Genomic DNA, 26994 nt, shown 5'->3' with positions numbered 1-26994 from the left:
CCTCAATCTTTGTGCCCATGTGCACACCTGATAGATCCAGGGGTAAGATTGCTAAGTCATGGTGGAGGTGCCTGTGGAATTTTGATAAATATTGCAGAATTACTCTCCATTAATATTGCACAAATGTTCACTCTTACCAGAAAAGAAAGAGACAATATAGGTAGATTTTTAATTTTACTTCTCTCTGGAAACCAGCCTTGAAGTTAACAAGGGACATTTTCTTTTTTTTTTTTTAAGACAGGGTCTCACCCAGTCGCCCAGGCTGGAGTGCAGTGGTGCAATCTCGGCTCACTGCAACCTCCGCCTCCCGGGTTCAAGCAATACTTCTGCCTCAGCCTCCCTAGTAGCTGGGACTACAGGCAGGTGCCACCACACCTGGCTAATTTTTGTATTTTTAGTAGAGACAGGGTTTCACCATGTTGGCCAGGCTGGTCTCGAACTCCTGACCTTGGGATCCGCCTGCCTTGGCCTCTCAAAGTGCTGGGATTACAGGTGTGAGCCACCGTGCTCAGCCAACAAGGGACATTTTCTACTTAAGAGCACAGATGGTTTCGATCTCATGTCCTCTCTAACATTCATTCAATAAAACTTCACTGGCAGTTATTCTGTGCCATGCTGTGCTGTGTGCTAGGCAGGCTGAAAAGGAAGACAGGCTGGTCCCTGGAAGGTGGGCAGGACAGTTACATAAACCAGCAGTTACAAAATTCTGGGCATCTGCAGAGGAGGTCCCAGTGGGCAAAATCAAGACATGTAAACAAAATATCCCAAAAGGAATAATATTGGGGGAAAGGTGGAAAAGGAGCACCATAAAGACTGTGTCAATCATAGAAACTGAATTTCAGCCAGGTCCAGCCTCTGTCCCTGGGAGGAGGTCTCTCTCTCTCACATGCTGGGGCTCAGACCCTGGGAGACAGGGGGCCCCTTGCTCTTCTCTGCAGAGCCCCCTCACCAGGGCGGCCCCCTGCATGTGTCCCCTGCTGCACGTACCTCTAACCTGGGATTCTTTCTTTCTTTTTTTTTTTTTTGAGCTGGAGTCTTGCCCAGGCTGGAGTGTAGTGGCGCAATCTCAGCTCACTGCAACCTCCGCCTCCCGGATATAAGCGATTCTCCTGCCTCAGCATCCTGAGTAGCTGGGACTACAGGCATGCGCCACCATGCCTGGCTAATTTTTCTATTTTTAATAGAGATGGGGTTTCATCGTGTTGGCCAGGCTGGTCTCAAACTCCTGACCTCAAGTGATCTGCCCACCTTGGCATCCCAAAGTGCTGGGATTACAGGTATGAGCCACTGTGCCTGGCCCTAGTGTTATTCTTCACCACTCAGGGCCCCAAAGTTCTCATCTGTTAACATTAGAGCTGTTAGATCTTGCAGAAGTACCTGTATCTTCAGCAATGAACAGTCTGCCAAGCAGAGGCCCTCGTTCCCAGCTAAGTGGCTCCCCAGCAGAATCTGTGCAAAAAAATGACTGAGTTATGCAGCCTGGAGAAGCAGTGGAGATGGGCACCTATTATCTATCAGGTCTTGGGTTCCAGGCCTGCCTTGTAACTTATTGTCTGCGTGTATATAGGTTTGTTGTCTGTAAAAAGAGTATATTTCCCAGGTTTGCCTTGTAACTTATTAGCTGCATGTATATAGGTTTGTTGTCCATAAAAAGAGTATATTTCCCACCTAATAATGTAGCAATTAGAATGAAATGAGATCGAATTTGCAAAACCAGGCTCAGAGAAGGAATTCAATGAACGCGTATTGTTATTGCTGTGTTGCTGGAAGCGTAGACGTCTGAGAGGGATGTGGGGTGATTAGGGAAGCTCAGCAAGGAGGGAGCACGTTGGGTAGGGAGCTGCACTGAGAGAACTACTCTGTGTGGAGGTTGGGCTCCCCTGGAGCTGCACTGAGAGAACCACTGTGCGTGGGGGCTCCACCTTTGGGGATCTCCTGGAGTTTCGCTGGTTTGGGCAAGAAAGAGCTGGTGAAAAGCAGCCTTGGAAGAAGGAGGGATCGTTCTTGCAAGTCTGCAGCTGCTATTGGGGTAATTTATGTTTGTCCAGACAGGCGGGACAGTTGGGGGCCACCATCTGGGTGGGAAGGACATGGGTAGCACTGAGGCCAGACAAGGACCCCAGGAAAAGCCCAGCCCTTCAGGAGGTCAGGGGCCTCTGGCCAGGGCATCATCCTGGGCATGTTCCGCTGATATCCAGGGTCACGTGATGGTTGTGGTGAGCCCCACACACCTGCCCCCAGAGGCTCCTTCCTCCACCCACAATACTCAAAGTTATATGGATGGCTGCGTTCGTATAAAGATAAATATATTAATGTAGGTTAAAACGTTCTTTGGCCTAAATGTTTATTATTTTCTTCTGATTTTAAAATAAATTAAAGATTTTGTGAGCACACTTACTCCTGTGACCCTAGGCACTGTGACTACGGTGCCTCCTGGGTAAGCTGGCCCTGGGGAAACTGGACTTCCACCTGCCTCAGGGGAGGAATTGGCCTTTTGTCCTAAGAAAAGTCTTCTCAGAAGAACCCGAGTGGGAGTGAAAAGCAAAAGTGAGTTGGGCCCCAGGGCCCCCTGCCCCACCGGGCATAAATATACCCACAGGCATGCACACACCCACAGGCACAGGTGACCATGACCACCTATACACCTGTGTGTACACCCTTGTGCACACACATGCACACCCACCCACACCCATACACACACGTGCACACAGGCACATGCACCTATACATGCTGATGACACACAGACCCACACACACACCTGCACACACCTCACATGCACACAGCTGCTCCAGGATCCTTCTGCTGACATGCGGACCCTGTGTAACTCAGGAGTGTATTGGACAAGGACGGGGGCGCCGTGGCGAGGAGCAGGATACTGTGATGCCCATGGAGACCCCCGCAGAGGTTCCGGGGGGTCCGGGCACTGGCTCCTTCGGGGCTCCCTACTGGATCTCAAGGGAAAGGTGGGTGCTCTCATCAGCCATGTCACTCTCCAGTGTCCTCCTTTCTTTTTAGGGCTCAGTTAGAGTGAGCCCGGTCACCCCAGGTACCGTCTCTCTGCCCTATTTCAACTTTCTCTTCTGGCTCTTCTGGGCCAGCCTGTCTTTCGTGGGGCAGGACTGGGGTTGACAGCACTTCCCTTCCACACAGAGCACATGCTTGTGGGACCCTGAAGGCAGAGAGGCTGGGGCAGGCGCTGTGGGCAGCAGGCGGGGAGGGGCTGGACCATCTCAGGCAGGGAGCCTGCAGGGCTTGTTCCCAGGAGCTGAGGAGCTGACTCCAGACCTCAGGGCTCTGCACTAAGGTCCCTGGACACAAACCCAGGGCACGGACAAGAGGCAAACCCTCAGGGGACGACTTGAAAATATGGAATCACAAGGAATTGTTATCTTCATTCTATAAAGAGCTCTTATAAAGCAATGAGAAAAAAATAAACACCCAATGGAATAAACACCCGATGTGAATAAGAAAATTACAAGAAAACCCAAATACGTGTGTGTAGGTAAACAAACACACACACACACACACATAGATATCAATGAAAGATAAATGAACAGCAAGATGCTGTTTTTAAACATACAGACTGGAAAGAAATTATGAAATTTTAATTTAGTGTTGTTCAGGGTATTGAGAAATGATTTGCATCCATACATGGCTGTGCAAAAGTAAACTGGTGAATACATTCGGGACACGATGTGACATAAGGTATGAAATGAAATCAAGCCCATTCACACCACCACAAGAATCTTCCCTAGGGACAATGTCCAAACTGCCCTTAAAAGTGGGTGAATATATTAGTTTGTCACAATTGTTTATATCACCAAAATACTGAAAAACTTTAAACGTTGATCACAGGCTATGAGCATGAGAAACACAAGCAACTTTAGACAATCATGTTATACAGTGATATTATGGAAATGGTGAAATGTTGCCCAGCTTAGTAAAATTTTAGATGATATTGTACTTGTCACTTTTCTTATTTCAAAATGTTCATTATTGAGCATATATTATCTTTGTACTTAGAGAAAAATAACAACAAAATTATTTGTAAACAATTTTAAAAATAAAAGGCAAGACCACATCTGGCAGGGAGGACACCTGCGTGCCCGTGGGTGAGAACGTGGGAGAGGCCCCAGGGTGGGTCTCCAGGGCACTTTCCAGGGCTCTTGGTGTCAGGCATGAACCTCCTGGCTTGCAGTTAAGAGTGTCCGTCAATTATTCAGATCCTGTCCATCCCCAGGGCAGCCTTCAGTAGTTGAGTGATTGAGCTAACAGTCACTCCAGTGAGATGAAAAATATACGGTATACTCTAGGAGTAGCTCCATAAACCCAGTAGATGACACATCATAAATCAGTGCTTTTAAATGTTTGATGTCCTTTACACTCAAAGCATCCAGTTTGGTCTCTGAGTATTTACGGTGGAGTGGGAGGGTGGAAGTTCTTAGTGAGCTTGGAGCAAGTTGGGACTTTTGAATCCCAAAGCAAAACAGAAAATGATCCACACAATTTATCATATCTATGTTTATTCAGTTTTCCTAAGGGAAACATGTTTCCAGCAACTACACGAGACTATAAATTAAAGTGTTTTGAGTCTCTGACTACTGATCACTCAGCCCAGGGAGCTGTGAGAGCTTCGCAGCATCCTCTATTTTAGGACTGGGCTTTTCTTCATGACCTTGCTCCTTCTGGTCTCGGCTAAGTGGGGGTGCAGGCAGCCTGATGATGTTCCACTGGGCGCTGCAAACCCCCCATCCACTGCAGAAAATATGTAGCTATGAATGTATCGAAAACCTCAAAGCTATGCAAGCCTCCTCATGCACACCAATGTGTATCTCTAGGTACGTATTAAAAAGTGGAGTTAGTGGGTTATGAATTATGTTCATGTTGGAATTTTTTATTTCCATAAGTTATTGAGAACAGGTGGTGTTTGGTTACATGAGTAAGTTCTTTGGTGGTGATTTGTGAGATTTCGGTGCACCCATCACCCAAGCAGTATACACTGAACACAATTTGTAGCCTTTTATCTCTCACTCCCTTCCCACCCTTTCCCCCTGAGTCCACAAAGTCCACTGTGTCATTCTTACACCTTTACATCCCCATAGCTGAGGTCTCACTTATGAGTGAGAACATAAAATGTTTGGTTTTCAATTCCTGAGTTACTTCACTTAGAATAATAGTCTCTGATCTCAACCAGGTCGCTGCAAATGCCATTAATTCACTCCTTTTTATGGCTGAGTAGTATTCCATCGTATATAAAAAATCACAGTTTCTTTATCCACTCATTGATTGATGGGCATTTGGGTTGCTTCCACAGTTTGGCAATTGTGAATTGTGCGGCTATAAACACAGATGTGCCAATGCATTTTTCGTATAATGACTTCTTTTCCTCTGGGTAGATACCCAGGAATGGGATCGCTGGATCAAATAGTAGTTCTACTTTTAGTTCTTTAAGGAATCTCCACGGTGTTTTTCCACAGTGGTTGTACTAATTTACATTCCCACCAGCAGGGTAGAAGTGTTGTTCCCTTTTCACCATATCCACACCGACATCTATTATTTGTTGATTTTTTTTTATTATGGCCATTCTTGCCAGAGTAAGGTGCTATCGTGTTGTGTTTTGATTTGCATTTCCCTGATCATTAGTGATGAGCATTTTTTCATATGTTTGTTGGCCATGTGTGTATCTTCTTTTGAGAATTCTCTATTCATGTCCTTAGCCCACTTTTTGATGGGATTGTTTGGTTTTTCTTACTGATTTGTTTGAGTTTGTTGTAGATTCTGGATATTAATCCTTTGTCAGATGTGTGGATTGTGAAGATTTTCTCCCACTCTGTGAGTTGTCTGTTTACTCTACTGACTGTTCCTTTTGCTGTGCAAAAGCTCTTTAGTTTAATTAAGTCCCAACTATTTATCTTTGTTTTTATTGAATTTGCTTTTGTGTTCTTGGTCATTAAATCCTTGCCTGAGCCAATAGCAAGAAGAATTTTTCCAATGTTATCTTCTAGAGTTTTTATGGTTTCAGGTCTTAGACTTAAGTCCTTGATCCATCTTGAGTTGTTTTTGTATAAGGTGAGAGATGAGGATCTAGTTTCATTCTCCTACACATGGCTTGCCAATTATCGCAGCATCATTTATTGAATAGGGTGTCCTTTGCCCACTTTATGTTTTTGTTTGCATTGTCGAAGATCAATTGGCTGTAAGTATTTGGGTTTATTTCTGGGTTCTCTATTCTATTCCATTGGTCTATGTGCTTATTTTTGTACCAGTACTATGCTGTTTTGGTGACTATGGCCTTATAGTATAGTTTGAAATCAGGTAATGTGATGCCTCCAGATTTGTTCTTTCTGCTTAGTCTTGCTTTGGCTATGCAGGCTCTTTTTTGGTTCCATACGAATTGTAGGATTTTGTTTTCTAATTTGATGAAGAATGCTGGTGGTATTTTGATGGGAATTGTGTTGAATTTGTAGATTGCTTTCAGCAGTATGGTTGTTTTCACAATATTGACTCTACCCATCCATGTGCATGGGTTGTGTCCCATTTGTTTGTGTTGTCTGTGGTTTTTTTCAGCAGTGTTTTGTAGTTTTCCTTGTAGAGGTCTTTCATCTCCTTGGTAAGGTATATTTCTAAGTATTTTATTTTTTTCAGCTATTGTAGAAGGGGTTGAGTTCTTGATTTGATTCTCAGCTTGGTTGCTGTTGGTGTATAGAAGAGCTACTGTGTACATTAATTTACACAGTAAATTATGTACTGTGTACATTAATTTTGTATCCAGAAATTTTTCTGAATTCTTTGATCAGTTCTAGGAGCTTTCTGGAGGAGTCTTTAGGGTTTTCTAGGTAAACAATCATATCATTAGCAAACAGCAACAGTTTGACTTCCTCTTCGCCGATTTGGATGCCCTTTATTTCTTTTGTCTGATTGCTCTGGCTAGGATTTCGAGTACTGTGTTGAAGAGGAGTGGTGAGAGTAGGCATCCTTGTCTTGTTCCTGTTCTCAGAAGGAATGCTTTCAACTTTTCCCCATTCAGAATTATGTTGGCTGTGGGTTTGTCATAGATGGCTTTTAATACATTGAGCTATTTCCCTTGTATGCCAATTTTGCTGAGTTTTAATCATAAAGGGATGCTGGATCTTTTTGAATGCTTTTTATGCATCTATCAAGATGATCATGTGATTTCTGCTTTTGATTCTGTTTACATGGTGTATCACATTTATTGACTTGTGTATGTTAAGCCATCCCTGCATCCCTGATCATGGTGGATTATCTTTTTGATATGCATTGGATTTGGTTAGCTAGTATTTTGTTAAGGATTTTAGCATCTATGTTCATCAGGGATATTGGTCCGTAGTTTTCTTTTTTGGTTATGTCCTCTTCTGGTTTTACTATTAGGGTGATACTGGCCTCACAGAATGATTTAGGAAGGGTTGCCTGTTTCTCTGTCTTGTGGAGTAGTGTCAATAGGATTGGTAACAATTCTTCTTTGAATGTCTGGCAGAATTCTTCTGTGAATCTGTCTGGTCCTTGACTTTTTTTGTTGGTAATTTTTGTATTACCATTTCAATCTTACTGCTTGTTATTGTTCAGGGTGTCTAATTCTTCCTGACTTAAGCTAGGAGGGTTATATCTTTCCAGGAATTTATCCATCTCTAGGTTTCCCAGTTGATGTGCATAAAGCTGTTCATAGTAGCCATGAATGATCTTTTGTATTTCAGTGGTGTCAGTTGTAATATCTCCCATTTTGCTTCTAATTGAGCTTATTTGGATTTTCTCTTCTTTTCTTGGTTAACCTTGCTAATGGTCTATCAATTTTATTTATCTTTTCAAAGAACCAGGCTTTTGTTTCATTTATCTTTTGTATTTTTGTGGTTGTTGTTGTAATTTCATTTAGTTCTGCTCTGATCTTGGTTATTTCCTTTCTTCTGCTGGGTTTGGGTTTGGTTTGTTCTTGTTTCTCTAATTCCTTAAGGTGTAACCTTAGATTGTCAGTTTGTGCTTTTTCAGATTTTTGATGTAGGCATTTAGGGCTATGAACTTTCCTCTTAGCACTGCCTTTGCTGTATCCTAGAGGTTTCGATAGGTTGTGTCATTATTGTCGTTCAGTTCAAAGAATTTTTTTTTTTTTTTGAGATGGAGTTTCGCTCTTGTTGCCCAGGCTGGAGTGCAGTGGCACAATCTCGGCTGATTGCAACCTCCGCCTCCCGGGTTCAAGTGATTCTCCTCCCTCAGGATCCCTAGTAGCTGGGATTATAGGCATCCACCACCATGCCCAGCTAATCTTTTGTATTTTTAGTAGAGATTGGGTTTCACCATGTTGGCCAGACTGGTCTTGAACTCCTGGTCTCAGGTGATCCACCAGCCTCAGCCTCCCAAAGCGCTGGGATTACAGGCATGAGCCACTGTGCCTGGCCCCAAAGAATTTTTAAATTTCCATCTTGATTTCATTTTTGACCCAGTGTCATTCAGGAGCAGATTATTTAATTTCCATGTATTTGCATGATTTTGAAGGTTCCTTTTGGAGTTGATTTCCAGTTTTATTTCACTGTGGTCTGAGAGAGTGCTTGATATAATTTCAATTTTCTTTAATTTATTAAGGCTTATTTTGAGACCTATCATATGGTCTATCTCGGAGAAAGCTCCATGTGCTGTTGAATAGAATGTGTATTCTGCTGTTGTTGGGTAGAATGTTCTGTAAATACCTGTTAAGTCCATTTGTTCCAGGGTATAGTTTAAATCCACAGTTTCTTTGTTGACTTTCGGTCTTGATGACCTGTCTAGTGCTGTCAGTGGAGTGTTGTAGTCCCCCACTATTACTGTGTTGCTGTCTATCTCATTTCTCAGTTCTGTTAGTAATTGTTTTATAAATTTGGGAACTCCAGTGTTAGGTGCATATTTATTTACGATTGTGATATTTTCCTGTTGGACAAGGCCTTTTATCATTATATAATGACCCTCTTTGTCTTTTTTAACCACTGTTGCTTTAAAGTTTATTTTGTCTGATATAAGAACAGCTACACTGCTCGCTTTTGGTGTCCATTTGCATGGAATGCCTTTTTCTACCCCTTTACCTTAAGTTTATGTGAGTCCTTATGTGTTAGACGTGTCTCTTGAAGGCAGCAGATGGTTGGTGAATTCTTATCCATTCTGCAATTCTGTATCTTTTAAGTGGAGCATTTAGACCATTTACATTCAATGTTAGTACTGAGATGTGAGGTATCATTCCATTCATTGTGCTATTTGTTGCCTGTACACCTTGGGTTTTTGTGATTTTGCTGGTTTTTTTCACTGTATTTTTGTTGTATAGGTCCTGTGAGATTTATGCTTTAAAGAGGTTGTGTTTTGATGTGTTTCCAGGATTTGTTTCAAGATTTAGAGCTCCTTTTAGCAGTTCTTGTAGTGCTGCCTTGGTAGGGGTGAATTTTCTCATCATTTGTTTGTCTGAGAAAGATTGTTATCTTTCCTTCATTTATGAAGCTTAGCTTTGCTGGATACCACATTTTTGGTGGATAATTGTTTTGTCTGAGGAGGCTGAAGATGGGTCCCAATCCCTTCTAGCTTGTAGGGTTTCTGCTGAGAAATCTGCTGTTAATCTGATAGGTTTTTACTTTATAGGTTACCTGGTGTTTTTGTTTCACAGCTCTTAAGATTCTTTTCTTCATCTTAACTTTAGGTAACCTGACGACAATGTGCCTGGGCAATGATCTTTTAGCAATGAATTCTCCAGGTGTTCTTTGAGCCTCTTGTATTTGGTGTCTAGGTCTCCAGCAAGGCCAGGGAGGTTTTCCTCGATTATTCCCCAAAATAAACTTTCCAAACTTTTAGATTTCTCTTTTTCCTCAGGAATGCTAATCATTCCTAGGTTTTGTCATTAGACATAATCCCAGACATCTTGGAGGCTATCTTCATATTTTCTTATTCTTTTTTCTTTGTCTTTGTTGGATTGGGTTAATCTGAAGACCTTGTCTTTGAGCTCTGAAGTTCTTTCTTTTGCTTGTTTGATTCTATTGCTGAGATCTTCCAGTACATTTTGAATTTCTCTGAGTGTGTCCAATGTTTCCTGAAGTTTTGATTGTTTTTTATTTGTGATATCTATTTCCTTGAATATTTCTCCCTTCACTTCTTGTATCATTTTTCTGATTTCCTTACATTGGGCTTTGCCTTTCTCTGGTGCCTTCCTGATTAGCTTAATAATTAACCTTCTGAATTCTTTTTCAGGTAAATCAGGGATTTCTCCTTGGTTTGGATCCATTGCCAGTGAGCTAGTGTGATTTTAGGGGGTGTTAAAGAGCCTTATTTTGTTATATTACCAGAGTTGGTTTTCTGGTTCCTTTTCATTTGGGTAGTCTCTGTCAGAGGGAAGGTCTAGGGCTCAAGCCTGTTGTTCAGATTCTTTCGCCCCACGGGGTGTTCCCTGGACGTGATTAGTACTCTCCCTGTTTCCTAGGGATGTGGCTTCCTGAGAGCTAAGGTGTAGTTATTGTTATCTCTCTTCTGGATCTAGCCACCAAGTTCAAATTGTTACAAAGTTCAGCTGGCGGTTTCCTTCTCCCTGTGGCCTTTCACAGATGCCTCTGGCAGCCCTCCTGAAGGACCCCTGTGAGGCAAGGTGGAAATGGCTTCCTAGGGGACCCAGAGAGCCCACAGGGCTTTTCCGGCTGCTTCCTCTACTCTTTTATTCCACTCGGCTCTCTAAATGGACTCAGCTCCGGGTAAAGTCAGAATCTTCTCCCGTAATCTAGACCTTCAGGTTCCGCAGTGGGGGTGCATGTTCAGGGTGGACGATCTCTCCCACTTCCTCAGTTTGGGCACTCACAGTATTTGGGGTGTCTCCCGAGTCCTGCAGGAGCCATCCGCTTCCTTCAGAGGGTCTGCAGGTTCTCTTGGCTTTCCTAATGTATTCCTGCTGTCATTCTGGAGCAAAAGTTCACGATGTGAACCTCCACACACTGCTCTGTTTGTCCAAGTGAGAGCTGAAATCTAGTCCTGCCTCTTGTCCGCCATGATCCGTCACAAAAAATCCTCCTCATGTTGGAATTTTAATAGGTACTCCCAAATTTCTCTGCAGCAATGAGATGGCGAATTGTATTTTCTAATTGATTATTTCTCAGCAACAATTAATCTTACATAATTCCTATTATTTTCCAATGCGGTAAAGAAGAAAATCTTGAATTTTACATTATTGGCTTTAAAACCTGTATCTGTGTCTCTTTTGTTGACCTAAAGCAAGAAGCTGAGGCACAAAATACATTTTAAAGAGTTTACTTGAGCCAAAGTGAGAATAGCTGCCCGGAATACTTAGATCCAAATAACCTTGGACGTGAGCTTTGTTAGATCTTTGCTGCAAACAGGTTTCAAAGGCGAAAAAGGTGGACAAGGAGTGAGCCTTGGTCCTTCACTCTATATGATTGCTTGGCTTTTCATTTGGTTTACGGTGCCATTATTCATAAATTTAGGTCGATTTTAGTCAATTTTTTTTCTTCTCTATGACATCTAAATGGTTATCTTACTGAGCAGGCCTTCTTATCTGGTATATATAATAATATATATATAAATATATTTTTCTATATTTTATTTTAAACATATTAAAAACTGGGCTTGATATACAACTTTGTTTTATTATGACTCTATTTTATGTAGATAAAATACTGCTTTAGTGAGTAACATTTAAAAAAGCCATGGTGAGAGCAGCATCTGGCTCTGTTCCTAGATAAAGGGCATGATTCTGATGTTTTTCCTCACATACTGTGTCTACTAGGAATTTCTGCTAGACAACTTCAGTTAGAAATTTGAAAATCTTATTTGTAATTTCCCAAGAATTTTAATGAGGCTTGTGGGTTCCAGCTTTACTCAATGCCTTCCCAGCATCGGCGGAGGAGGCCACAGGGCTTCCACTTCACTTTATTATTGTGTGAGCTACACTGGTAGATTTCCAACGCAGTGCCATATTTACATGGCCTGCATGACGGTGATGCAGGTTTTCATTTATTCTTGGATTGAATTTGCTAATATTTTATCTGAAATGTTGCCTCTCTCTTCATAAGCAGAGTTGTGCTACAGTGCTCTTTTCCGATGCTGCACCTATTTGGGTGTTACAAACACACCAGCATCTGACAGTGGTCAGGGGTTGCCCATTCTTTTACTACGCTCAGGATTACCTTGTCTAAAATCAAATTTGGGCTTTTTGTTTTGAATAAGTGGTAGAGCTTATTTGTGACTCTGGACCTGATAACCTCTGGGGTGGCAGATCTTTGGTTATGGGCTCAGTTCTGGGTGCAGTTAGTCTATTAGAGCCCATAAGTCTTTCCTGTTCTTTATTTTCTATTACCTTCCTATTACGCTTTTTCATCTACTTCACATTTCTCACCCTCTTATGCTAAAAGCGAGTTGAGTTATGTTCACTGTGTCGTGCTTTTTGACAAGTGTAGTTAAGACTATGTATTTTCCTATGACCCCCCCCCACAAATTTTGATACATGGTCCTTACATTGATGTTAATTCAAAATAGGTTTTAATTCAAATAAGAATTTCTTACATTAAACTTGAGCACCCACATGTAAGTGTAATTTCACATAAATTTAAAACTTAAACTGTGCCTGACTCTCCCGATATGTGGCTCTTCCTCTCCCTCCCTCATTTGCTAGACTCTCCTCCTGCTCACTCCCATGTTCTCCACTCATGCCCCTGCCCCCAAACCAATCACTTGACTCCCAAATGTTGATATTTGAAGTGTGTGTAGGGGAAAGGGGGCATGATAAATGAAACTAGAATAGTAAGAAGCTGGTGTAGACAGCATAGTGGGCTCAAAGGGATTCACTGGGCACCCCGTTTTAATCAGCATGCCCTTGCTATGATCTCAGCACTCATGGCATGCCCTTCCCATGATCCTGATGCTCATGGTCTGCCCTTCCCATGATCCTGATGCTCATGGTGTGCCCTTCCCATGATCTGAAAGTTCATAGCACATGCCCTTCCCATGATCTGAATGTTCATAGCATACCCATCCCATTCTTTGAGTGCTCATAGTATGTTCTTCCTGTGATCTGAGTGCTGATATCATGCCCTTCCCATGATGCAAATGCTCACAGCATGCACTTCCTGTGATCTGAACGCTCATAGAGTGCTCTTCCTGTGATCCAAATGCTCATGGCATGCCCTTTCCATGACCTGAATGCTCATGGTGTGCCCCTCCTGTGTTCTGAATGCTTATAGAGTGCCCTTCACATGATCTGAGTGCTCATGGTGTGTCCTTTCTGTGATCCAAATACTCATGCTATGTCCTTCCATTGATCCAAATGCTCATGGTGTGTCCTTCTGATGATCTGAGTGCTCATAGTGTGCTCTTCCCACGATATGAGTGGTCACAGTGTGCCCTTTCCATGATATGAATGCTCACTTGGCTACACCTAAAGAAGTCATGCACAAGCATATTCTCTTGAATGTTGTTAATAAAAACAAGACTATGCTGAGTACACGTTCTGTATCTTGGATTCTCACTCAGTAGTGATGCGTCCTGGAAATCCCCCCAGTGGAGTGCCAAGCCATCCCTGCTTACGGCTGGACTGTTCCACACTCCGGGTCACAGCCATGGGTGTGCCCTTCTGTGTTGCAGCCTCTGCCACAGCGTGGATCACCAGAAGTGACACTGCCAGGTTGGAAGGCAGCTTTAGCACTGCTGTGCTGGTACTACTGTCTAAAAATTCTGTGACCCTCACAGCAACGACTGAGTGTACCCCTTACCCACATTCGCCATCCACACTAGCAACAGGCTTAATTGTTTTTTTCTCATTTTTTTCTGCTTGTTTGGTGGCAAAAAAAAAAAAGAGAGAGAGAGATTTCGTTGTTACATTAGTTGCTTTCCCTGAATGTTAGTGAATTTTAAAGTTGTCCTTTATTTATCTTTTTTTGGCAATTTGTATTTGTTCAACAAATGATCTGTTCATAGCCTTTGTCCATTTTTCTACTATTTGACTGTTAATTGATTTTAATTGCTCCTTTCCACTCTAGATGTTAACTCTCTATCTCTCACTTTTCTTACAAATGTTTTTCTCCAGCCCCATCAATACAGAACTGTCAGCATGAAGCACTTTCATATTTTATAAGGCCAGGTCTACTTATGCGTTGATGGCTTCTAGGCTCAGTTTTGGTTCAGGAATCTCCTTTGCTCGAAGTCGACAGTGACCTCCTGGGAGGTATTACAGCATGGGTTTCCATTCATTTTGCACAGTGGACAGTCTGGGTGCGTTTTATTCCCATCCAGATGGAAAATCAGCTGGTTCTGCCCTTCCTCTCCCCACAGGCCTAGATAACACTTTGTCACAGAAGAACTGGGGTCTGGTTCTGGGCTGTCTGTCTTCTTTTATTAACAGATTCATCTGTTCTTGTTGACAATACTGTGTGGACTTGGTCATAGCGGCCTTATAGTAGTATATCCTATTATCTGTCAAGTCAATACTGCATCACCATTCTTTTCCCTAGTTTATTAAGGAATAAATAAATAATGGAATTTGTATCTTCATATAAACTTTAAAATTAATTTATCTATTTCAAAATGAAAAAGTACTATCATTATTATTGTAAATGAAATTGCATTTAATTTACACACTCATTTAGAGAGAAATGATCTTTTCCCAAATTTTTTGTATATTTAATGATGTTTTATGATTTTCTTTTTGTAGATCATGTGATTATTTTGTTAAATTTACACACCTGATTTTGATCAACTTTTTTGTCATTATGAAGGGATTTTTTTTTTTCTCCATTACCATTCATGGTACTTTGCTAAAGAACAAAACAAAAAGGAAAGAAGGAAAAGAACAGTTTTATACTTTTCCTCAGATCGAAGACATTTTTTAAAGAAATGTTATCAATTTTTTAGAATTTTTAGATGTTGTAGACATCTAACATAGCATTAAGAAAAAAATAATTTTATTATGTTTTAAATCTTATTTTCTCTTATAGTAGTTTTACCAGCTCTTATTTTATTTTCTAGACTTTGGTCTAACTGAGATAGTACTAAGTACCAACAATGATAGTGGGAGTTTCTGCTAGTCCTTAATTTTAAATTAAATTGTTCCATTGTTTCACTGCTCGAGATAATATTTGTTATTGTTTCTACATTATATTTTAGCAATTCCAATCTATTCTATTTCTATTTAACCAGGAATGGTAAGTAATAGTAAATTGTGTTATTGCATTTTAAGTACCTGTGATATTAATTTTTCTTCTTTAATTTGCTGAAACCCTGGAAAATATAACTCTATTCTCCAACACAGAACCATTCTGTGAATAGATTCTATTTGACTATGGTAATTGCTGTTTTGATTGGCTGCCCTATCTTTTATTATTTTATTTAGAAGGGATATTGATCTGTATGCCCTGTCCTTGTCCTGTTTTCATCAGAGGCCAATACAAAAGTTTCACTGACTCTGTAGAGTGCACTGGGGCCCTTTTCATCTTTTCCATGGCTGAAATAGTTTAAGCAACCTTGGAGTTACCTGTCCTTTCGAGATTTGATAGAAGTCCACCGTCAATGCCATCTGACCTCTGGATTTCTGATCACCTTGTCTATCTCTTCCATCCTCATTGTCCATTGGAGTTTTACATTTCTTCTTGGAAAAGCTGTGGTTATTTCTGTTTTGTTAGGGAGTCATCGATCTGTTCTTCATTTTCCAATGTGTTGCCATGAAACCGCATATACAGTCGCTCCTGATTCTTCTCATCTCTCCTGCATGCCTGAGCCCTGCTCCTTTCTCATGGCAAATCCTGCCTCACTCTGTGCTCTTTCTTTGTTTTCCACACTGGGTTGTGAAGCAGGGCTTCATGTTTTCTTCCCACCAGGTCTTTTATTCATAGTTAATTATTTTAACTTCTGCATGCATTCATTTAACTTTCTCATTTATTTTTGCTTTAGCTCTTTGTTACTTAACTAAATTCTTAAAATAGCTACTTAATTTCTTGGTTTTTGTTGTTTTGATGAAAGCAATTTAAAGAGCACAGATTTTCTTCTGAGGAAGGCTTTGCTGGTGTGCTTGAATTTTCTTAACAAGTGAGTTAACTTTTCATTGATTTCTAGAGAGACTTTCAGCTCTTCTTAAGAGTCTCTTTGAATCAGTGAGTAGGAGAATTTGCAGCTCCTTGTTATTTATTTGTAATTTTATTATTATTTGTGCTCTTCAATTTAATTCCTCTATTTCCTCTCATTCTTGGGGCCTCTGGGCCTGTATATTCTGAAGGGCGTGCACTGAAGTTCCGGCTGTCACGGTTTTCTTGGCTTTCCTACTCTTTTGCTGAATTTCAGCTCCTCCCTGGGTTCCCTGCTGGCCCCAAGTCCTCACCTCCTCTACTCTAAGCCTCGCAGGCCTCCCTGAGGCTCTCAGTGGAAGCGCTTTTTTTTTTTTCCTTTTTTTTTTTGAGATGGAATCTCGCTCTGTCGCCCAGGCTGGAGTGCAGTGGCGTGATCTCGGCTCACTGCAAGCTCCGCCTCACGGGTTCACGCCATTCTCCTGCCTCAGCCTCCCGAGTAGCTGGGACTACAGGCCCCCGCCACCACGCCCAGGTAATTTTTTGTATTTTAAGTAGAGACGGCCTTTCACCTTGTTAGCCAGGATGGTCTTGATCTCCTGACCTCGTGATCCGCCCCCCTTGGCCTCCCAAAGTGCTGGGATTACAGGCGTGAGCCCCCGCGCCCGGCCGGAAGCCCTTTTTTAATGCATGACCTTTTTAAATGTGGACCCTGTGCTGGCTCTGAGCCAAGGCTAGGGCCTCGTCGCTGCCCCAACCCCCAGCTGGCCTTGGGCTGCACAGCTGCCAGGCCTGGGTGCTGCCCAGAGGGGTTCTGACAGCATCTGCTTTGCTGCTTCACCACAAGGCCGACTCCCTCTCACCTGCATTCTTTCTCCTGCACCTCCTGTGCCTGGGTCCATCAGGAGCTCGGCCTGTCTCCCTGCACCGCACGGCACCGAGCGGCTAACCCCTGAGCGGCTGCTGGCTCGCTGGCCGCATTTCCCTAATTGACCCCAGGTCTTCTGTTCCTTCCTACTCCTCAGTGCCCAGGCTGCACTTTGCCCCGAGAGGAGCTTTCCCCTTATTTTCACTGGTAATAATAATGTCCTATTACGAGAAGACCGTGATCTTCAGGAAGAGTCTCTTTCGGAATCTGGCCAACCCCGGTGATCTTGTGATTCTGGATGAGCGATTTAACCTCCTAAATCTGATAACGCCCAGGGTAGGCCCTGACCCCGTGACACCTCCCCAGGGAGGAAGAGCTGACAGGGAAAGGGCACATGCTCTCTGCAGCCCACAGAGCTCGACTCTTCCCATGGAAGAGTCTTGGCGACTCTTCCCAGGAAACCTGTAAATCTGGAAAAAATGTTTTAGATCTCCATGTTACAGATGAGAAGATGGAAGCTGGCCACAGCCAGAGTTGGAATCCCACCCAAGGTCTCCTCACTCCCCTCAAGCTGCCTTTACACTAAACAGTGATGCCCACAAAACTCGCAGACTGTTTACTCATTGTGGTCCTAAACCAAGTCCATGGCACTGGAAAGAAAGAGGTCAGCTCTTCCGAAAGTCAGAAAATAAACCAGACCGGGGATTCCATGAGCAGCTAGAGCAGGTCTGAGCAGGAGCGAGACTGGCTTAGGCCAAGAGCGTCTGAGCTTTGGGGAGATGTGGACTCTTAGGATGTGGGGTCCATCCTCTGGGTTCAACCTCTTCCAGGCAAGGGACCACCAGTGAGCAGGCTGAGGGGAGGTGCGGGGCTGGCTGGACCGACCCCTGCAGCCTCTTCCAGGCAAGAGACCACCGGTGAGCAGGCCGGGGGGAGGTGGGTGGCTGGCTGGACCGACCCCTGCAGCCTCTTCCAGGCAAGAGACCACCGGTAAGCAGGCCAGGGGGGGCGGTGAGGGGACTGGCTGGACTGACCCCTGCAGAGGACTGGAGGGGCAGCGAAACGTGCGGCGCTGCGGGGTCGTCGCCGGCCTCGAACTTCTAGAGTCTTACAAAGGGTGCACGAGGGCCCTGGGTGACCTTGAACTCCCCTTTGCCTGCAGCTCCCGGAGGAGGCCCGGCCGGCCGCGGGCACCGCCTGTCTGCCCTTCTACCGCTCTTCGGCCGCCTGCGGCACCGGGGACAAAGGCGCGCTCTTTGGGAACCTGTCCACGGCCAACCCGCGGCAGCAGATGAACGGGTTGACCTCGTTCCTGGACGCGTCCACCGTGTATGGCAGCTCCCCGGCCCTAGAGAGGCAGCTGCGGAACTGGACCAGTGCCGAAGGGCTGCTCCGCGTCCATGCGCGCCTCCGGGACTCCGGCCGCGCCTACCTGCCCTTCGCGCCGCCACGCGCGCCTGCGGCCTGTGCGCCCGAGCCCGGCATCCCCGGAGAGACCCGCGGGCCCTGCTTCCTGGCCGGAGACGGCCGCGCCAGCGAGGTCCCCTCCCTGACGGCACTGCACACGCTGTGGCTGCGCGAGCACAACCGCCTGGCCGCGGCGCTCAAGGCCCTCAATGCGCACTGGAGCGCGGACGCCGTGTACCAGGAGGCGCGCAAGGTCGTGGGCGCTCTGCACCAGGTGCGCGGGGTGGTCCTGGGCGCCCTGGGTGGCTGCCGGCAAAGCGGGGGGCGCCTCGTGTGGGTGCGCAGCATCGTGGCTTCTCTCTCCCAGGTACTTGCACAGCCATCATGGGCGCCCACATGGGTGAGCTCCAGCTCGTGGGGCCCTGTGTGGGTGCGCAGTCTTGCTGGGCGCCCTGCATGGGCGTGTGGAGGGTCATCGTGAGCTCCTGTGCAGGGGCCGAAGGGTAACTCCGGAGCTGGCGGCCCTCCGGGGCCCCTCTGTCCCACCTGCTTACCCTCCAGCAGGCTGGTGATTATCCCACCAAGACCCAACAACCACAGCCCCCCAACAATGGCAGCCAGACCACCCAGGTTTCCCGGTGCGCACAGCCAAGCTACGTGCTTTACAGATTTCAACTCATTTAATAATTCCCAGAACAACCCTTGGAGGTGGGTGGACCAGGGGTGCTGGTGTTTTTGTATTTCAGAGACAATGCAGTGAATGAAGAACCGACTCTGTGTGAGGATTCTGAACTAACAAGTTAGAGTCTATTTGAAACCTTTCTTCATTTTATGACTTTCTTAAGTATCACATGAGAGGGTCTTGAATGGAGAGTCAAGTTGGCCTTTTATTAATTGTGTGATGGAGAAAAGCACTTATGCACCTAGAAATGCGGTCCCTGACTGTAGGGGTCTCACGGGGTTGTTAGGAAGAAGGACGGGCTGTTTGATACTGCGAGTCACCGTGTGTGTCTGTTGCACCAGGCCCTGTGGCGGCCTGGGCATCGTGTCTGCAATCCTCGCTGGGAGCCTGCAGGGAAGTGCGCGTCAGTCCTGTTCTAAAGGAGGCACTGGAGTCTTGTCCGAGGAGGCACAGGGGCTGTGTGTGGCACCGGCTGCCCCCGGGCACCATGCGCCCCTGCCGCTTTCTGGCCTTCACTGCACTGGGGTCCAGGCCCCAAAGGTCAGAGCAGAGGGCCTGGGAAGCCCCCATGTGCTGGGCGTTAACCCTTAGTTCCTGGGTGGCGAGGGGACCTGGAGCTTCCTGGAACAGGGGCTGGCAGCAGCAGGCCCGCGCACTTCTCCGGCAAACACGGCAGATGAGCTCACTGTCCTAACGCACATCCACACAGCAAACACGGCAGACGAGCTCACTGTCCTAACGCACATCCACACAGCAAACACGGCAGACGAGCTCACTGTCCTAACGCACATCCACACAGTAGCGCTTGGAGGGGAGCATCAGCCGGACGGAGGAGGCTTATGTGGGTGAGAAGATCGAGTTAGAAATGAAAACAGGAACCTTGTCACCATGTGAAGTAAAAATCATCAGGCACCCACGTCGCTTTCAAGCAGCGACTCAGACACTTTCCTGCTTCCCCGTGCAAACGGGAATGTAAACCCAGGAGCTGTTGAGCGGTGGAATCCAGGTCCTCGTCTCCGTGAGCCTGGACTTCCGGCCACACGCGTGGGGAGGCAGGTCCCAGACGGCTGCCTTCTCCCCTCTGCTCAACCCCCTGAGGCCTTCGGCGCTCCTGTCTGCTTCCTCGCTTCTTCTGTGCCCCTTCCCTGACTGCGACCTCCACGGGCAGATGTTCATCCATTTAATTCTTTTTTCTCAGGACCCACAATTTGCCAGGTTGTTTCATAAATATATGTTGAGTTTGTGAATGAAGTAGAATCTCAAAAACAATTCTGGAAGTCCTGCCCCTTCTGTCTCCTCAGGAGCAGGATTTGGTTTGAACCTTCTTTGAGTGAGAACCTCATCCAGCCCAGGGAGCTGTGAGAAGAGCAGCTGCCTCTGATCCCTGGAGCCCGTTCACAGAGCGGGAAACGCTCAATTGTCATGCACCCTGTTGTCTTTCTTCTCCATGGAGTTCTGGGATTATTTAGAGGCGTGAATTATTACCAGGCCCAGTCATTGTAGATTAGAGACAGTTTAATTCCAAGTTACTGAGAATCCCACTGACCTAGAAATAATGACATTTGGTTGCTGCGGCTGTGGCTGCTGCTGCTCCTCCTTGTCCTCCTCCTCCTCTTCTTCTTCTCCTTCTTCTTCTTTTTTTTGAGACAGAGTCTCACGCTGTCACCCAGGCTGGAGTATAGTGGTGAGACCTTGGCTTACTGCAATCACCACCTCCCGGGTTCAAGCGATTCTCCTGCCTCAGCCTCTCAAGTAGCTGAGACCACAGACATGTGCCACCACTCCCAGCTGATTTTTATACTTTTAATAGACATGGGGTTTTGCCAGGTTGGCTAGGATGGCTAGGATGGTCTTGAACTCCTTTCCTCAAGTGATCCGCCTGCCTCAGGCTCCCAAAGTGCTGGGATTACAGGCCTGAGCCACTGCACCCAGCTGCCTTTTCTTATTATTAATGAAATAATAACAACAGCAACCAATAGGAAAATTGTTCTTCTCTGTTTCATATTTACCTTCCTCAATTCATTTTCTGTGTGTTCTGCTTTTTAAAAAACTGTGAACATTCTTTTCTTCTTGGTTTTACATTTCACTTTTGAATTTCCTTTTGTATTTTTTTCAGTTAATAGGTCCTCTTTGGTGCTTTTTGCAAAAACCTCTGATACATTAAAATAATAAGTTGTGTTTAACGTGTCGATAGAGCCACTGCTGCGACTTCCAGCCGTATTTGAAAGATCCACGGTGGCCTGGGCCTGGAAGCCTCATTTTTCTCTCCCTGGTTCTACCGACTCATAGTTTGGTAATTTTGTAATCTGAATCTCTCTTCTTCTGAAAAACATTACACAATGAAAAGAGATGCCAGGGCAACTTTATGAAAGAGAAATAGCATCCCCCCCCATCACCCCTCAAACCCCCTACACACACACACACACAGACACACACACACGAGCCAGCCAGGGCCAGGCTAATGCACACATCAGCAAGACACAGGAAAGCTCAACTCAGAGCCGGGAGTCACAGCTTTCTCCTCCATCTGTCCACACCACCTCCCTCCTCCTGCATCCGTCCAAACCATGTTTCTCCTGCTGCATCCATCCACACCACCTCCCTCCTCCTGCATCCGTCCACACCACCTCCCGCCTCCTGCATCCGTCCACACCACCTCCCTCCTCCTGCATCCGTCCACACCACCTCCCGCCTCCTGCATCCGTCCACACCACCTCCCTCCTCCTGCATCCGTCCACACCACCTCCCTCCTGCTGCATCCGTCCACACCACCTTCCTCCTGCTGCATCCGTCCACACCACCTCCCTCCTCCTGCATCCGTCCACACCACCTCCCTCCTGCTGCATCCGTCCATACCACCTCCCTCCTCCTGCATCCGTCCACACCACCTCCCTCCTCCTGCATCCGTCCACACCACCTTCCTCCTGCTGCATCCGTCCATACCACCTCCCTCCTCCTGCATCCGTCCACACCACCTCCCTCCTCCTGCATCCGTCCACACCACCTTCCTCCTGCTGCATCCGTCCATACCACCTCCCTCCTCCTGCATCCGTCCATACCACCTCCCTCTTCCTGCATCCGTCCACACCACCTTCCTCCTGCTGCATCCGTCCATACCACCTCCCTCCTCCTGCATCCGTCCATACCACCTCCCTCCTCCTGTATCCGTCCACACCACCTTCCTCCTGCTGCATCTGTCCACACCATGTCCCTGCTGTTGCGTCTGTCCTCACCATACCCACTCTAATTTGTCAGGGCCCAACCACAGCCGCCCCCACTCTGAGGATCTTGGCTCCTCTAATTTCTTTTGTTGAAAGCTGAGAGCTATCCCCTCCCTCAGCCCTGGGCCACAGGACTTCTGCTGTGGGCATGTTTGGGAGGGATCTGCAGGGCCGCCCTCTGTGCTGGTTCCTAGGACCCGGCATCTCTCGGGGCACTCGCACGTAGGAAGGGCTCATAAATTTGTTCTTGCTGGCTTGAGATCCCACAGGACCCTGGTTCCATAAGCCCTGCTTCCCACCAGGAGGAACTGAAGCTCTTGCTCTTCAATCCCAGAAAACCCTAGCTGCTTTAGGTGTGTCATAAGACAAGAACTCACAATCAGTTGCTCACTTTGGTGATAACTTTTGTGTTCTACAGACAAGAAAAGAATGAGAAAGGAAACCCTTCCCAGCACAGGTGTGAGGGAGGCAGAGAGGAGGTAGCCATCCTCGGGGAGTCTGGGTGTGCCATCCAGGCAGCATGGAGTTTGGGTTCCACAGGGTGAAAAGATAAAGACATCCCAAATATCTGGCGTGGATGTTTTCTATGCCCCGGCCATCAGATAGCAGACCTATTTCTGGAGCACAGCCTTGATTTCCCCAGATATCCAGGGACCCACAGAAGCTTTGCTTTGGATGTGTGTGGAGGTAGAACCAGACCCTGGAGGGACTGCAGATCTCCCTGGACATCCCCATCCCGGGCAGGCAGATCCATGTCTCGGGGCAGGGGCTGCATCCCTGGGCCACTCGGCTGCTGACCTTTGCTGTAGCTGAGTACTTTTTCAGATTGGTTGCTCTTCCAGAGCAAAGGAGCAGATGGATAAAGCCATGCTTCCAAGGCTGGAAAGAAAGAGAAAGGGCCGTTTCTGCAGTGGGTGCTGTTGCTGCCCCACCCAGGCCCCTTTATCTGCAGGGCCCCATCCCCCAGTGGCCTCCAATGTTGGCTGACAAAGTCTCCTGGTCGTTCCTCTCCAGGGGTAGCTGTGGAGGCTGTTCCCTGCCCTGCAGGGACAGCCAGGCCCCTACCTCAAGGCTGGACCAAGCCCAGGTGCGCCATGCTGCAGGGCTTCCTGCGGAGGAGCACAAGCCAGGCCTGGCTGTGTCACGTCCTTGGGGAGCTGGGTGCCTGCTCAGCCTCCTCCCCGGAGCACCCTCAGCAAGCATATGGGAGCCTCTTATTGGACTAGTAGGGCATGTTTGAGAAAATGCTGAGTGATGTTCTGCATAGAGCAGGGTGGGTGACTTTGAAAGCAGTCGAGAGTCGGAAAGTTCAGAGGAGCCTGTGCCAGGGGCTACGCGGCTGTTTCCCACCGTCAGTGACAAGGATCGCATCTCCAGGTCTCTTTGTCCTGGTCTCCCCGTGTGCTGGGGTCCTGGCTTCCCGTCACCTTCACGCCCATCATTTTTCCAAGTGTGGACCTTTCAGTCATTCCCACTGGTGAGTTGTGAAGGCAAAGAAATGGAGAGTGGCCACAAGTCAGCACCTGGTGGCTTTGGCAGAGGCTTTGGGGAACCAGGAGGCTGGGGTGAGAGCAGACGTGGAGGAGCAGCTTGAAGCAGCCTGGGAAGATGAGGCCTCTACACGGCACCGCCAGCAGAGGAAGAAGACATGGCCCACCTGGGAGGTGAGCAGGAGGGGCACCTGACAGCGATGATGCCCAGGTCTCACAGTATGGCATCTGCCCAGGTCCAATAGTTCAGAGTAACCATTTCCCCCATGCGACCAGGTAAAGAAGTACCAGAAGCATTTTCAGAAGAATTGCCATGAAAATTCCAGAGAACTGTTTACAAGGTTCAAGTGTTTTCTTTTTCTCTTTTTGAGAAAGCATCTCCTCTATCACCCAGGCGGAAGTGCGGTGGCACAATCATAGCTCACTGCAGCCTCAACCTCCTGGGCTCAAGCAATCCTCCACCTCAGCCACCCAAGTAGCTGGGACTACAGGTGTACACCACCACACCTGGCTAATTTTTAATTTTTTAAAATTTTTTGTAGAAACAAAGAGTCTGACTATGTTGCCCAGGCTGGTCTTGATCTTGGGCTCAAGCAATCCTCCCACTTTGGCCTCCCAAAGTGCTGGGATTACAGGCACAAGCCACCGCGCCTGACTCAAGATTCAAGTTTCAGGGCCCCATTGGTCAGAACAATGGGTGCTTCTGCCCAACCTCGACGGCTCCCAGGGGAGGCTGCAGTATCTGAGCCAATCACTTACCAGGGACGTTTCAGATCAGATGAGGAGGCAGTGGGGAAGAGGAGAGACACACTGTTCAGAGCTCTGGCAAGATCAGACACAGGAAGTGCAGTGTCTGTGAGGCTCTGATGAAGGGCGCAGGTGGAGCTGCTGAACCTGAGGCTCAGGCCTCAGTTCTCTGCCTGTGCTTGCTGCATCCCCTGGCTCACAAGTCAAACTTCAGGTAGGCAAGAAGGGGAAGAGGTGTCTTCCTTAAGATAGCTTGCGCTTGAATTTGAAATTGTCTCAGTCCCTGGGCTAAAAAGAGAGAGGCCTTTTCCTTTCTTTTATAGTGAGAAGAAACCAAAGAATGTTCCAGGGAACAGAAGGTGCTGCCTGAGTTCTGAATGTGGGAAGCACACGGACCTTCTCACGCGGTTAGGAGGAGCCCCTTGGACACCTGTGTGGCTCAGAAACGTTGCCACATAAATTGCACCTGAGGTGGAGAGGCTGTTTGCACGATGAAGTCGTGCAACTACTCTCTGGGACGCTGACCCATAGCACGGTGCTTCTCACCAATGGATGAACTAGCACAGGGACGGAAACCCCACTGGGAAACATTTGGATGCTGCCTTTTCCTCCTTGTCTGTCCAGGTCTCCGAGGTGGAGCGGGACAGCGAGGGCAGGTGCACCTTCAGTGAAGGCCCAGGCCACACAAGACTCACGGCTCTCCCTGGTCTCCCTGAAGGACCAAATTACGTGCTTAGGAAATGCATTCTGGCACATGGAAGAAACATATTACAAGTGTGTAAATAATATTGGTTATTTTTAAACAATTCGCTTGCCTTCCTAAAGTGGCAAGCTAAAAGAGAAGATTCATATTCTAGAATTATTCCTATTATACTTCATTTGGATGCAGTTTATTGACCAAAATATTCCCCTTAAATACCAAAACAACTTGACACTGATTTTTCTGTCTGAAAGAAACACTGTTAAACCTGAAAGTAGAATCTTGGTACATAATTCTCCTGGGACCATGTGTCAAATCGTAATTTCCAGGCCCTGTGATTGCAACTGTAATTTTCCATCGACAGAGCTCTCTGCCATACAACATGCTTTGATTTAATCCTCACAAAGGCTCTGGGAATTAGGTATTAGTGTTGCTTTGTAGAAAAAGGAACTGCTCCCCACTGTCAATCATCCAGCCAGGAGTCCAGCTGCCCAGCCTGGCCCGGTGGCCATTGTTGGCTCGACAGAGGCGCTGTCTCTTGCCACTGCCAGCCCCATCACCATCCTGGGAAGGAGGCTCTCTAGTCAGCCCTATAAACGCACCTCCTGAATATCCATGAAAAAATCAGCAAGAAGGCATTTCTGGGAAGTTCAGCTGAGGCCCTTATTGCAAGGCAAGAAGGGTCCAGCTCCCTGGGGCTGTCAAGGAAGATGCTCTTCCACACTGCCGCTCGAGGCGACCCTCCCCTGGTATCCTGGGCCTCACTGAGATGCTTTTCCTCTCTGCACAGATCATCACCCTGAGGGATTACGTCCCCAGGATCCTGGGACCCGAGGCCTTCCAGCAGTACGTGGGCCCCTATGAAGGCTATGACTCCACCACCAACCCCACTGTGTCCAACGTGTTCTCCACAGCCGCCTTCCGCTTCGGCCACGCCACGATCCACCCGCTGGTGAGGAGGCTGGACGCCAGCTTCCAGGAGCACCCCGACCTGCCCGGGCTGTGGCTGCACCAGGCCTTCTTCAGCCCATGGACACTCCTCCGTGGAGGTGAGTGAGTGCGGTCCCTGCAGCTGGTCCCCATGAACTCTCCCTTCTTTTTATAATTTTTTTAAATTATATTTTAAGTTCTAGGGTACATGTGTACAACGTGCAGGTTTGTTACGTAGGGTATACATGTGCCATGTTGGTTTGCTGTACCCATTAACTCGTAATTTACATTAGATATTTCTCCTAATGCTATCCCTCCCCATGCCCCCCACCCCACGACAGACGGGATGTGATGATCCCCGCCCTGTGTCCATGTGTTCTCATTGTTCAATTCCCACCTATGAGTGAGAACATGCGGTGTTTGGTTTTCTGTCCTTGCGATAGTTTGCTCAGAATGATGGTTTCCAGCTGCATCCATGTCCCTGAAAAGGACATGAACTCATCGTTTTTTTACGGCTGCATAGTATTCCTTGGTGTATATGTGCCACATTTTCTTAATCCAGTCTAGCACTGATGGACATTTGGGTTGGTTCCAAGTCTTTGCTATTTTAAATAGTGCTGCAGTAAACATACGTGTGCATGTGTCTTTATAGTAGCATGATTTATAATCCCTTGGGTATATGCCAAGTAATGGGATTGCTGGGTCAAATGGCATTTCTAGTTCTAGATCCTTGAGGAATCGCCACACTGTCTTCCACAATGGTTGAACTACTTTACAGTCCCACCAACAGTGTAAAAGCATTCCTTTTCTCCACATCCTCTCCAGCACCTGTTGTTTCCTGACTTTTTAATGATCGCCATTCCAACTGGTGTGAGATGGTATCTCATTGTGGTTTTGATTTGCATTTCTCTAATGACCAGTAATGATGAGCAT

At 46.6% G+C, this 26994-nt stretch overlaps 1 protein-coding gene across 4 annotated transcripts in view; it reads left to right on the top strand.

The window, feature by feature from the left end:
- The window catches only part of TPO (thyroid peroxidase), a 127364-nt gene that overhangs the window by 41435 nt on the left and 58935 nt on the right, over positions 1–26994 (top strand). For 3 of the 4 annotated variants that reach the window (XM_063594672.1, XM_063594674.1, XM_063594673.1), the window contains 2 exons: positions 18047–18565; positions 25922–26180. In XM_063594672.1, the coding sequence (XP_063450742.1) occupies positions 18047–18565; positions 25922–26180 (778 nt within the window). The remainder of the gene's footprint in view (positions 1–18046; positions 18566–25921; positions 26181–26994) is intronic. The other variant, XM_063594675.1, reaches the window with a different exon arrangement.

This window comes from Pan paniscus, chromosome 12 (assembly GCF_029289425.2).
Source record: "Pan paniscus chromosome 12, NHGRI_mPanPan1-v2.0_pri, whole genome shotgun sequence".
Lineage (NCBI taxonomy): Eukaryota > Metazoa > Chordata > Mammalia > Primates > Hominidae > Pan > Pan paniscus.
This window is presented reverse-complemented; position numbering and strand designations above follow the sequence as displayed.